This window comes from Trematomus bernacchii, unplaced genomic scaffold (genome assembly GCF_902827165.1).
Source record: "Trematomus bernacchii unplaced genomic scaffold, fTreBer1.1, whole genome shotgun sequence".
NCBI lineage: Eukaryota > Metazoa > Chordata > Actinopteri > Perciformes > Nototheniidae > Trematomus > Trematomus bernacchii.
Genome location: NW_022987615.1, coordinates 23892 through 38637, shown reverse-complemented (window position 1 = coordinate 38637; position 14746 = coordinate 23892). Strand labels below are relative to the sequence as shown.

At 39.6% G+C, this 14746-nt stretch overlaps 1 protein-coding gene across 1 annotated transcript; it reads right to left on the bottom strand.

Annotated features, from left to right (window-relative positions):
• Positions 1-11955: 11955 nt before the first annotated feature.
• LOC117483832 (zinc finger MYM-type protein 1-like) lies at positions 11956-14458 on the bottom strand. Its single transcript, XM_034132163.1, has 3 exons — positions 13388-14458; positions 13036-13135; positions 11956-12483 (listed from the first exon to the last, which is right to left on the bottom strand). Exons 1-3 carry the CDS (start codon positions 13999-14001, stop codon positions 11956-11958), a joined length of 1242 nt encoding a protein of 413 aa, XP_033988054.1. The 5' UTR covers positions 14002-14458.
• Positions 14459-14746: the final 288 nt, after the last annotated feature.

The following is a 14746-nucleotide window of genomic DNA, read 5'->3' as shown; positions in this document are numbered from 1 at the left end:
GATGGCTGTGGTGGAGGCCTTTGTACCGAGGTGTATCTTAATCTTATGGCAGGCACAGATGGAGGTGGAGGCTGCTGTAGTGATGCTGGTCCTCTGGTCCTTGGTGGTGATGGCTGTGGTGGAGGTCTTTGAGCCACGGTAGATCTTGACCTGGGGGCCGGCACAGATGAAGGTTCTGGCTGCTGGATAAACACCGCCTGTGGGCCACTGCCCAGGCAGCTGTGAAATCTGAAAAAAAACATACCTTTACATTTAGCAAATCAAAATAACTGTATGACGTATTTGTCTCTAATAAAAAATGGAAATAAATTCACATGCCATATTATGACTTTTATGAAGGATTAAAGCCTTCTTAATTTACAGTATATAATAAAGTGATAACACACACTGATTGACTGTACTCCCTTTAATCTGGCTCTGTTATACACTGATAGGCACAATATTAGCATAGCATTAGCGCTATTAGCATTGCAATACTATGAACAATTATGAACTCAGACCAGCATTTCACATATTTATACAAGCAGAATACACTTGAAATGTAAGCCAAACTAGTGCACGGGAGTCATACACCTAGTAACATAGTGGTTTTAGCCCTACATTATTCAGGGAGCGATAGCCTGTGCTAAAGAAGCTAGCGGACGCCATTAGCTACTGTAGTGGAGCTCACTAGCTCACAGAATGACATTAAACTACACATAAAGAACAGTTTCAAACACACTTCTTAGATCGAAATATGACATCATCTTTGTACACACTACTAACCTGTTGAACAGGAGATATGAATGAAGCAGAGGGAACGTTGCTGCCTTTCTAGCCAGAATGCCAAGTCTGCCAATATGGTCTAGCTGCGGCCGCGGACAGTACACGACACTACACGACACGCCCACTACACGACACGCCCACCTGACACGACACTACGGTGGCTGAGAGACATTACCGTACATGGCAGATTAAAAGCGAATTGACGACACTTATTATTATTGAGATCGTACATGGCAGATTAAAAACGAATTGCAAATGTTATTGTAGCATTTTAAGCAACTATTAGGCAAATAAATTAATAACCTAGTCTATCCGTTTGAGACACAACAGTATAACTTTCAACCCAAATCATTTTGTCAACAAACGGTGGTTTAGTCAACTTTTTTTTAATATATAAAATAGGTATTAATGAGATGATCTATTGATTATGTTTGTCTAACTGCTACACATGTATTTTATACATAAATGTAGATATTTGTGAACATCTAAATATAGTTGTTAAAGGTTTTAAGATATACATAATCACATCATGGGGTCATTAAGGAACAAATTAGGAGGGCCAGTCAGGCCACTAATGAGCTCAATCATTCACATGGATTATTACTTTATAAATTAAAAGTACTAGGGGTCTATTACAAAACCTTTGAAGGAATCGCATAAATTAAAATAAATGTATGGAAAGTATGATCAAATTAACATAATGTCAAGATATAGCCAATAGACAATCAACATGCTTTGAATATAAAGGAAGAAGAACAATAAACAGATGAACATTTAGGTTTTATGTGTAAATTGTGAACAAACCATCTTAATACATCTGGCAGTCTAAGACAGCAAACTAAGCTTCTTTAACTGCTGCTAGAACACTGTTTTACCATGGGGTATTTCTAACAAGACCAAAGAGATGTACAAGGCTTCCAAAACAGAAGAAACCAACTCAATACAGTATTTTAATTTCCTTCAAAACGACAAAAGCACTAATAAAAACCAAGTAACATAAAGGAAAAGTAATTGAAGTGGTTGCCTGTTGTAAATACCTTGGTATCTGGCTTGATGATTGTCTCTTCTCTAATAAGTCAAAGATATGTTTACTGTATATTATAAAAATGCTTGTCATGTAGGCATACTGGAGATGGGAAGGCTTTAGTCAGTGTTGTAGCTGAGATTCTTACCGTTCCAATGATGTATTAATAATAACTTGGATTTATATAGCGCCTTTCATGAGACCCAAGGTCGCTTTAAAAAGAACAGGAGTAGAAACAAACATAACAAAGGCAGTCAGACGAACAGTTAGACAGACAAAACAAATAGATTTGGGGCCAAAGACCTTGGCAGACTTGAGGGCCCTTTTGAAGGCGTCAAGCGTGGGGATGTTGCAGATCTCCGCAGGGAGAGCGTTCCAGAGAGTGGGGGCTGCCATACTGAAGGCTCTGTCCCCGAAGGATCGCAGGTTGGTGCGGGGGGCCAGAGTCTGAAGACCGCAGGTTCCGGGGTAGGGCATGTGGGAATTGTATTGATTTGATACAAGCAAGCCAGTGTTTCATTGTGTACTTTCAACTACAGTATATGGTCCGGCAAGTTCAGCATTCACTGTGATGAATATAGAATAAGACACTGATACCGTTTTCCTCAATGAACATTTATTGAACAGAACATCATGTGAAAAATGTTCCTTTTTAGTTGTAGGCTACAAAAACAACATGTTGTGGTTTTGCGCTTTGACATCAAAATGTTGGGGGCTGTGGAAATATTGTGCCATGTTGCTGCAGCAGCCGGAGCCATCACTGGAGCGGCCGTCGGAGCCATCACTGGAGCGGCCGTCGGAGCCATCACTGGAGCGGTCGTCGGGGCCATCCCTGGAGGAGTCGTTGTGGTTGCTGGGGCCGCCGCCAACGTAGTTGGATGTTCAGTGCAGCAGTTTTTAAAGTGACTAATAAACATCTCCTTTCTCCCAATGATTCTTGGACAAAAGCCACAGTGATAATGGCTGCTGGCCACACATTTGAGATGGCATTTATAAACATTATAACCTAAAAAAAGAGACAGAAAGTGGTTTAGAGGATTCTAGAAACAAACCAACATGAATTTCTTGTAAATATGCAATTTGAAACAAGGTGTTTGTGCGAGAGCAATAAATAATCATGTCACCAACAATAATATTTTTGCCTATAAACTGATTTTTTGCAGATTGAATGTGTGATTATGCTCATATTGTGCCTACCCCAAATAAGGATATTTTTCCAGCATTATTAACACTTCATAACCTGAATATAAATCTAATTTTTAATGTTCAATTTATAATTCAAAATTAATTTACACCAAGGATGTCCTGGGGCACAGAAATAACACATGTATCCATAATGTGTGAGGCATTAAACACATCTAACAAGTAACATGTAATGTAATGTGATGAAGTATACTTAAGCAATAGCTCACGACAGGCCGTGATATATGCTCATTATATCACAGCTAAGGGGCGTGGTTCGGCCCGACAACCCCCTTAGCTGTGATATAATGAGCATATATCACGGCCTGAAGTGAGCTATTGCTTTTATAAAACGGTTACCAAGTGTGGCAATATGAAAGAAAAATACACACTCTAATTTAAATAGTTTTTATTAGTAAATAATGATGTTCAAAATAAAATAGTCCCTCTGTTGCCTTCTGCACGAAACATAGTGCGAGGTGGTTGCTATGCAACAACACTAACAACAGCTAGCGAACATATTAGACAGAGAGCGTTGATCCATTATTTGGCTTTTTATTTACATTAATGTGTATGTTGCCGTTTATTGTGCACCCACTGAAAAACTGTCCAGCATCAGTAGCATGGCTTACGTGGTTACTTGTATAGGTTGAGGTTGTTCTAGGCTGTTGCTTGGCGTGGAGAGAATATTGCTCCACTTTCTCCGGTCCCCGAGATTTGGCTTCCAGTAGCTCTGGAGAGAGCTTTCGCACCTGTGGCCACTAACGGTCATAATTTCTCTGCTTTGTTTCAAGACCCGCATCAGAAAGCTTTTGAATGGTGGTACTTTTCCAGTTGGTCTACCTGCTCTTCACGTAGCTCTGCATGTCGTCGTTTAGGTGCTTTTTGTTCTGGAGATAGGCACTCCTCAATCCACTCCTCCATAGTAAGACCCCCCCCCCCCCCCCCCGGAGGTCGAAGTTAATCTTAAATGTTTTTGCGGACCTTTTTGATTACAGATTTGAAAACACCGTTGCTTGCTTTAAAAGTAGCACAATTCATTATGTCAAACCTTGGAAAGTATCTAAATATCCCTGCCCTAATACCAAAGGAACTGCACACTGAATATGTTTTTGCCGTTTGATGTCTATGTCTGGACCGCTGCGTAAAAAGGAGGGTTTCTGCTCCGTTACTTCTCCGCTGCTTTCTTGTTCCAGTTTGAAAAGCAAACTGCAGGCTTTTCAGCCCAACTGTATACTGTTTATCTCAGACGCGGAGGGATACTGAGTTGTTGTGAAAAGTAACTTACAATTCTACCCGTGGTATACCACGGCTAAGAACCAATCAGATTGCTTGATTTGACTTGTCCATTTTATAAAATGATCATATAGAATTATAGATGTACTTACCTCCATATTTCACAAGTGCCCTCTGGTGGCTCTGCAAATGAGCCATCAGACCAGGGTATGACCCGGTCCTTTCACAAAATGGACACTGGAAGGTGTCCGAGTCCAATTTGTTGAGCTCTGGGCGTGCTCCATCACGGAGTGTTGTGTTGTTTGTCTATAGGTGAATAAAATAGAATACAATTTCAGTGACTTTAATATTGGAAATAGTTAACTCCTTAAACAAGCAGCAATGGACTGGCCTGTATAATCCTATGGGACAAAGCTGGTCATACTTCCTCACTTTCAGAAGGTAACCCTTTAACTGCCAGCGCCACCATTTGGTAGAGCACATTTTGTGTCTTGATATCTTGTTGAAAAAAAAAAAAAGTTTAACTCCATCTGATTCAGCCAGCTCTACCTTTTTGGTTGACATGTTATGCACAAAACAACCTCTAGATGTCACTGTGGTTCGAACAGAAAGCCCTTCAGCTAGTTTAAATCTTTATATATACGGTCTATGGTTTAAATGTCAGGCCTACAGCATGGCCACAAACCCCATCTAAAAACAGAGGCCTGATTGATTGATTGATTGAAAAGTTTATTAACAGCTTGTATATTGGGTACAGTACAGTACAGCTCAAAACATACAATTGTTAAGGGGATGCAGACCAGAGAAAGACTTTCGTCTTGTTTACATCAGGGTCCCCCATTTCCAATTCATCATATCATTTAAGACATACAAGACATATTTGACATACAGATGGCTTATTTACAATTTACATACAGTTGGTTTAACTGTATGTAACCTGATTGCATCCACCTGGGTTACCCAATAACTATATATCATTTAACTTTAAACCACACTTAAAATAATAATATAATTATACATATGTGCATGTCAGTATAGCAGCTAATACATGTTTTTTTTTTAAAACATTCAAATGTGAAAGACACCTTCAATGAATATTTAAAATCAGATTCTTGTAAAAATGCGAGTACATGCATTGTTCCATCTGTCAAGCTAAAATATATACATATGTCTTAGCTCTTAGCTTGACATGCTAACTGAACGAGCATGTTCAGTTAGCATATATGCTAACTGAACGTCGAGCATGTCAAGCTAAGAGCTAAGATATATATATATATCTTATATCTTATATCTTAATCTTATATGTATTCCATTCCTTTACATTTAATATTTAAATACAAATTAGCAAAATAAACACAATTACACTGCGCTAAACAGCCACATCGACAAACAAACGAGAACCTAAATAGTATGTAATTATATCTAAAACCACAATACGTTAATTACCTGTACTCGGTGCGCCATATTGTTTGTCTGTTCTCTGTAAACCTCATGTCTCCTTAAATACCCTTGCGTCAGCGTCAGTGTCGTCAATTCGCTTTTAATCTGCCATGTACGGTAATTGTCTCTCAGCCACCGTAGTGTCGTGTCAGGTGGGCGTGTCGTGTAGTGGGCGTGTCGTGTAGTGTCGTGTACTGGCCGCGGCCGCAGCTAGACCATGGATGTATAATAAGAACTGGATACAGCGTGGGAGGCGGGGCCTCATTCATTCCTATGAGAGTTGCTCATTCGCGCATGATGATAAAATGGCCCAACTTTTGAGAGAGCGAAACGTCACAGATTACCCGGCATGCCTGAGAAGTACCCGTATGTGCGCTCATAGCGCATGCGCAACTTTAACCATACCCCCCAAAATGCTCGTTCACATCAAGCACGTCAATTTGCGTACACGTAACAGCACCGCACGTTCATGACAGCATGGTAATGGTTTGTTATTATGATAGATTTGATATTAACGAGGCGGCAGTTAGCAGCTAGCGGTTAGCTAGTAATTATGCTAATTTACACATCAATCGTTATGTACTTTTATATTACGCTGTAACAGGATCTAGTGATATCCAAGCAACAGGGCTTCATTTAGCATGAAATAATTATTGCACTGTATATATATATATATATATATATATATATATATATATATATATGTATATATATACAGTGCAATAAGCTTGTTAGTGCAATAAGAAGCTACAGGGACGTTAATCTACGTCGGTAATATTAACTTTATTTAATACAACATTTACGGTACAAGATTTAATCATACAGCCCATGTAGTATAATATTTTACAAATTATGAATTACAGCAAACATGTGCAATATATCCATTATTACAGCTCCGTGGGCTGGCAGTAAGGCGATATGGGTCCGTTCTTATTGTGCATCCATGGGTAAAGATAAACGCATACTAGTGCTGAACACGTAACATGAACGTGCCGGGCGGCGCGGTCCCGTGGGTTAGATGCGCGTTCATAATGCAGAGGGAAATAACTCTCAGAATAACGTTATTAGCACATTTTTACAACTTGAGGAACGAATGTTTTTAATAAGGGCTATACAAGTGTTCATACTGGGTAGTTTATTTAGTTTCAAAAAAATTATCCAACGATTTACAGACCACTCTTTCCCCATGTAAGTCAATGGGAAAAAGTGTTTCCGGGCCTGGCAACCAAAAGGAAGTGTAGTACCGTCGTTTGGCCAGCACGAATATTTTCCATGGATGTATAATAAGAACTGGATACAGCGTGGGAGGCGGGGCCTCATTCATTCCTATGAGAGTTGCTCATTCGCGCATGATGATAAAATGGCCCAACTTTTGAGAGAGCGAAACGTCACAGATTACCCGGCATGCCTGAGAAGTACCCGTATGTGCGCTCATAGCGCATGCGCAACTTTAACCATGCCCCCCAAAATGCTCGTTCACATCAAGCACGTCAATTTGCGTACACGTAACAGCACCGCACGTTCATGACAGCATGGTAATGTTTGTTATGATAGATTTGATATTAACGAGGCTGCAGTTAGCAGCTAGCGGGTAGCTAGTAATTATGCTAATTTACACATCAATCGTTATGTACTTTTATATTACGCTGTAACAGGATCTAGTGATATCCAAGCAACAGAGCTTCATTTAGCATGAAATAATTATTGCACTGTATATATATATATATATATATATATATATATATATATATATATATATATATATATATATATATATATATATATATATATATATATATACACACATACACACACAGTGCAATAAGCTTCTTAGTGCAATAAGAAGCTACAGGGACGTTAATCTACGTCGGTAATATTAACTTTATTTAATACAACATTTACGGTACAAGATTTAATCATACAGCCCATGTAGTATAATATTTTACAAATGATGAATTACAGCAAACATGTGCAATATATCCATTATTACAGCTCCGTGGGCTGGCAGTAAGGCGATATGGGTCCGTTCTTATTGTGCATCCATGGGTAAAGATAAACTCATGTAGTGCTGAACACGTAACATGAACGTGCCGGGCGGCGCGGTCCCGTGGGTTAGATGCGCGTTCATAATGCAGAGGGAAATAACTCTCAGAATAACGTTATTAGCACATTTTACAACTTGAGGAACGAATGTTTTTAATAAGTGCTATACAAGTGTTCATACTGGGTAGTTTATTTAGTTTAAAAAAAATTATCCAACGATTTACAGACCACTCTTTCCCCATGTAAGTCAATGGGAAAAAGTGTTTCCGGGCCTGGCAACCAAAAGGAAGTGTAGTACCGCCGTTTGGCCAGCACGAATATTTTCATCAGAGTCCGGCGCACTTCCTGGGGGCTTGAGCTAGACCCTTCTCAAGTCTGCGGCAGACACATAATAACAACACTTACTTTACGGCGCACTGAGGCCTTTCCGTGTCCTATACTGCCCTCTGCTGTTTGTAATGATATACACTGTTTAACATAAACATGCCTTGGAGAGTATAACTTAATTTATACAAGACAATATACATTGAAAATGTAACCACATATTTATGCGGTTATCTGAATCATATTTCTAGCCCTTATATTCGAAAATATATGATTAAATACGTAAAATATGCGCACTTCGACACTGCACTGTGTGGGTGGACTCCAGAGTTATATCTTTCAAACTAAATCTATCCACTATCTGCTTGTCTATGTTAAAAAGCCTCAGTCACCTTAATTCATGTAATAAAAACATCTCAACACCAACAGTCAGTCTGTCGAATTATAGGTTCACCAGAGATTACATGTCAATTGAGGCATCTCTGATGTACACACACTCTGTGGTTCTCTCACACATCACCTACTGTTTAACGACCTGGTCACATGCCAGTACAACAACATTAAAACCACTGGAGTCATTGTACAAACAAACACTCAAAATACTGGCCTTAAAATAAACGGCCTTACCTCACCTCCTCTTAGACAGTTTATTAACATACGCACAAGTGCAACTAGGGTAACAAGAGGTGCAGAGAGAGGAGATTATTTCAGTCAGTCTTCATTTTCTGTTAAAGCTGCTCAGCAATGGAACTCAATCCCATCTCCAATCAGAGACCAGTCCACATTCACTTTATTTAAATCGAAACTCAAAATATGGTCAGTGAGGAATCAGCTCTGCCAACACTGACCAAATCTTCTGCTCCTTACAACCCACTGCCTGTGTTTTAACATGTTTTAACATGTTCTTTTGTTTTGTTTTATTTGTTTTGTTTTAATGTTCTGTATTTTAAATTGTTTTATTTAAGTATCCCAGTAATGTATGTTGCATGTTTTAAATGTATTGTATTTACTTGTTTAAAATGAAATGTGTTTTAGATTGACTTTTAAAATCTGTCCAGGGACTACAGATGAAAAATAGCCTCTTGGCTAACTCTGGCACATTTACAGAAACGTTCATTAATGTGCACTGTCCCTGTTAAATAAATAAATAAAAACATCATTGCCACCAGTCATTCCAGTGCCAGTGGTCACTCCAGGGTCGGCGGCCACACCTGATGAACCCACCAGGGCAGTTTCCTCAGAGCGAGAGGAACATTTTTATCTTTATTTTATCTTTTTATAGCTCGTCCTGGTTTCCGCAGCAGATAGGCCTATGGTGTCAGTTATGTCAGTTATGTCAGTTGTTTTAAATAAAACGATGAAAACTGAACTTGAAAATTGTTTCCTCTTTTTATTTTATTTATTATTTTCGGGACGGGGAGACGTCTGTGATTAAAAATTCATTCGCAGAAATGTAAAGTGATCTAACTAAGTTCTATTCATATTCTTGACGGGAAGAGCAGTGTAAATGGGTGGCCTATATGCATTTGAAAAGCAATATAAATCACACAGTTAGTATACAATAGGCTTTAAAAGCACCATCGATAACCATTGCCCTTCTCCAATTCAAACCAAAAGAGAAAAGGCAGATATTACCCTCATAAAAGAAATGGTAGACATATCAATAAACATTTATAACTAGTTTAGGTAGTTTGAGAGGTAATTAAAATAGCTAAGGGTGATGATCTGACTTGAAGTGTGTGTTTTCCTCCTCCCGCTGCATCACAGCATATACTGTGTATATCACCATTCTTTAATTAAATGTTTGATAAGTGCATGCAGATCACAGTACAGTAAAACATGTACACAGATACATTATTTTGTATTTTTATTAAATTTGACAATGTCAATTTCACTTTCCACTATGTACAGGTATCTTGGGTCAGTTTTGTCTGGGTCAGAGAAAATGCAGATATTACACTCAGAAAATAAATGGTAGACATATCAGTACTCTTAGTGCCAAGTTGTCTCAGACAATCTGCATTTCCCAAGTCTATGTTAAAAAGCCTCAGTCACCTTAATTCATGTAATAAAAACATCTCAGGTCAGTAACACTGAAAGCTAAATGTGCAATACCATGTTCAGCTATGTTACTATTTATAATGTTATTGTTGTTACAACAGAAGATGTTTTTCTTTATATTGAAGTTAAATGCATCAATCTGGTGCACTTTGAGGGCAAAATTAAGAGATGTATGGATACCGCTGGAAAAAGCTGCAGTACATATGCCGAGCCTGTACGTAGCGCTGTAACTTCCTCCACAAAAGCAGCCTTCTGTTTATTCAACGTCAACCGCCAATAAACACCAAAGAAGAAGAACAAGAAGAACATGTGTTCGAACCGGAAGCTAAACAAATGGGCGGGGCAGTTTAAGGTAAGACCATAGACTGTATATAAAGGTAAGACATACGGATGGCAGTATCATCGAAGAAGAAGAAGAAGAAGAAGCAGATTCAGAAGCAGATTCAGAAGCCGGAAAAATGTCCACGAGAAACTTCATCTTGCGTTGCAAAAGGACAATAAATGACTGCACAAGACTTCTCCAAACAGATGATGCCGGTCATGCTGTGTTACAATCCACAGTAACGAGGTAAGGGCCAAGCAGTGGCGGCTGGTGGTCTTTTATTTTGGTGGGGCTCTTGACGTACCGGAAGTGACCTGCCGGAAGTGACCTACCGGGGGGGTCCGGGGGGTTTACCCCCCCGGAAAAAAAATTCGAGAAATGACCCCTTAAATTATGACTTCTGGTGATGTTAGAGGGGTGGGGAAAGGAGAAATCGAGGCTTAAAAATATGAGAAGACTGATCAATACCTCCATAATCTTCAGTGTGGAAAATATTATTTATCAACCTGAACATCTAATACTTTACCAGGAATTTGTATTCTCAGAACTGGTCCGCATTTTTCTTTCTTAAAACTGTTCATGTTTTATGAACCAACACCTCCACCAAGTGGCTTTACAGTGAACTGCATGTGGGATATAAAATTAATAGCATATTTTCAGTAGCATTAATTATAAATATTTAAGTGGTTCAATACAAGTCACTACAGCATTTCAAACTGAACTGTGAATAAATGCAATTTAAAAAAAATAACCACAGCACAAAATGTCATAAATTGTGTTTTTTCTTTGTTTCTCTGAGGATTATTTACAAACAGGTTTATTTACATATAGCAATAACTCAGAAATGAAAAAGCTACATCGTCTAACACGAACAACCAGTTAGCATAATGATAATATATGTGTTATGTACAATGTAACTGGCAAGGCTAGAGCAAGAAAGAACATAAAGTTTGCAAAAGGTTTAAATAACTTCAAGTATCTGTCTTCAGATTACGTGGAGGTTTTAGTCCGATGGGAAGCAGATTTTAAGCGACACCGAAGATAAACCAAAGATGTGGTGGAGCTGCAAACCGTGTAGTGTTGCTGGGACAGGAGCTATAACCGTTGGAAAATACATCACAGACAATGCAACAAACGTGGAGACAGAACAATCACTTCTGTGATAAATGCCCACTTATTAATAAACTTCTAACAACCATGGGAAACCTACTCTCTACATATAAAGTGATATCCAGCTTATTGGCCTATAGCACCTTTTTTACTGCTTTGAATAACAAAATGTGCAACAGGCAGAAAAAAGACAAAAGGAAACAAGAAACAACTGTTCCTCTGGGGAAAATGAGTCGAACGCAACAGGTTTCCAAACAGTACTCATGTTCCTGGACTTTGTGGTTGAACAAAACATCTTAGGTATCCAAAAGTAACTTCACAACATTCTGCATTAATTATGCATTAACATTAATTGTCTCTCTAATGAAACGCATTTTTTTAAGGGTCGGCCATCTGTGTTTGCTGCGAGAGCTTGTGTGTGTGTGTGTGTGTGTGTGTGTGTGTGTGTCTATTTGTAGAGGAATTTTGCCCTTCTCTCCTTCTGAGTGGCAAACCTCTCAATGACTCTGGTGTTGAAGTCAGGAATGCTCCTAATGAGTTTTTTCTCAATTGACAGCATAGCCAGAGCATTCAGGCGATCCTGTGTCATGCTGTTCCTCAAGAAAGTCTTTATCCTTTTCAGAGTGGAAAAGCACCTCTCTGCCTCAGCCGTAGCCATGGGTGTGGTTACAAGAACCTTCAGAAGACTGACAGTTTCTGTAAATGTCTCCTGCAGATTATTGTCAAGGAAGAACTGGAGCAGAGTAACAGCACCACTGCAAGCCCTGAACTGGTCATTGTCATAGACGAGGGACAGTTCCGTCTTGAGCTTTGCCTTGTCCAGTAGAGGGTAGGCCTCCACAGTTGTTTCCAGCGCTGCTTCAGGGAATGTTCGGCTGTGCTGCTGGAACAGGTCTCCTTGCAGGAGGGTGGAGCTGATGAGGTGTTTGGTGAAGGAAAATCTCTCCTTTGCGTGACTCAGTATGGTATCACATACCTATGAAATAATGCACAATGAAAAAATCAAGACATAATAAATAACAGAATCACCTTTTCACATCTATCAGTCATAATGTCATTAGTGTCCCCTATAAGATGTGTAACAAACAAAGAGCTTTCTTGTGAATGGAACCTATCAGAATAACAGGACATCTATCTGAGCATCAACAGAACAATATTACTGTTTAAAATTAAGTCACTACAATATATACATTTAATGACTATGTTTACACTTCATTCATTTATTGTTGGGCCCTTTCTGTCCACTGTGGTTGCTTCTGGAAGCCTAAACCTTTTCTGATCTGTCTTGATCCCCTTTGAAATGTAGAGACTGTGGGACACTTTTTGCAGTTTAGGCCTTGTTAAGTGTATACAATTCAGAATGTAATAAGCAATAGGCCTTTCCATGTAGATATTTTAACTAGCCTACCTATTTATTTAATTTACAGAAAATGGGCTTTCTTGTGAAATGTATCATTATTGTGATATGAAATGACCTATATTATGAAAGGAGCTTTTAGTCATAGAACACGTTCCTATTACTGCTTACCTCTCTAGCCAACAGCTGTTGCTCTTCATGTCCAAGTCCCCTCCGTTTCTTTGTGGGCAGCTGCTGAGATCCACTGCTTTCACCAGAAGGAATGGAGTCCCTGATCCAAACCACAAGTAACCATGTACAATTACTCATTGTGGCAAGAATTGACAAATTAACTTGACTATTTGAAATAGTAGTCAGAGATACACCTTATAAACGTTATATAATATATACATTTCCAGTAAGCCTGTTTAAGATATTTAAACAAGTATGTGTGAGTTGGTCTATTGTGTTCAGCTAAATCACATTTAGGTTTCACAGATTTCCTATAATAAGCACATCTCAGCCATTGTAAATAATGATTTACCTGATTGTTTGTATGCTGCTGGTGAACCTCTTGATGAGTCCTGTGATGTAGACAGAGTCGATGTTCCTCTTCTGCAGTTGGCTAAACAGCATGTCTACATGTGGCATGATCTTGTGGAACAATGTCAGGAAAAAGCAAAAAACTTCATCTTCCATCATTCGCACAAAGCCCCCGGCTTCTCTCACTGTTATGGGATCAAAGTCACCTGAGTCTCTGATCGTCTGGAAACACCTCAGGATGTTCTCCTTGTGCTCATATACAGTGTTAACAGCACGACTGTGAAAGTTCCATCTTGTTGTGGAAGTGCCAGGAAGTCTGTGTGCCACCACTTGATCCAGGATCGCAGTTCGCTTGAATGACCTGGAGAAAAATGCAGCAAATCCACCAAGGTCTGAAAAAAATGTTCTTATCTTGGGGATGTGGGATGTTGCCTGCTGCATAATTAGGTTCAGCTGATGCGCATAGCAGTGGATGTAGTGCGCACTACTGTACACATCCTTCACTTTCCGCTGAACTCCACCTTTAGCTCCCCTCATCACCGCTGCACCGTCATAGGCTTGGGCGATTAGTTTGCCCTGTTGTCCATCGGGGAGGATAGTGCCCAGCCTCTCCATCAGCGCGGTGGCAACTGTGTCAGCATTCGCATTCTGAAGAGGAATGAACTCAAAAAAAACGCTCCTGGACGTTGTTATGCGGGTCGATGTAGCGTAGCACAAGCACTAACTGGCAGTGGGTGGAAATGTCAGTTGTCTCATCCGCCTGAATAGCTAAATAACTGGCATTTTTTACTTCCTCCAGAATGTAGTCTTTACAAACTGATAACATGCAGTCCAAAAGTTCATTTTGCACCGTCTTTGAGGTGCCTTTGAAAACCGTAGCCGTTTTAAGGTGATCCTCCAACACGCTATCTAACGAGGCCAGTAGATTAACTAAACCCAGAAAAACGCCGGGGTTGTCGGATGTGTCAGCCTCGTCGTGGCCACGCAAAGCCAGGTCAAAGCCCCCACAAAATTTCACACAATCAATTATTTTAGACAAGACGTGCCTATTCTTGTCCACTTCTTCATTGTGCTTTTTCACTGAGATCTTGTACCCTTGATCTAGCTGTGCGGCTATGTTAGCTTTGCCTAGCATGGCTAGCTTAAAGGTGTTTGTCATGTGTGCCTTAGTGCACTCGTGCTTTTTAATTTTGTTGGACAAATGCTTCATATCGTTTACTCCTATCACAGTCCACGGGCACATTGTATCTGTCCCCGGCTGTTTGAAGAGCAAGCATGGGAAACAAAAGACAGCATTTACCTGTTTGCATCCAGCTAGCCAAGCCTTTCTTGTGTACCAGCTACTTGTGAAGCCTCGTGT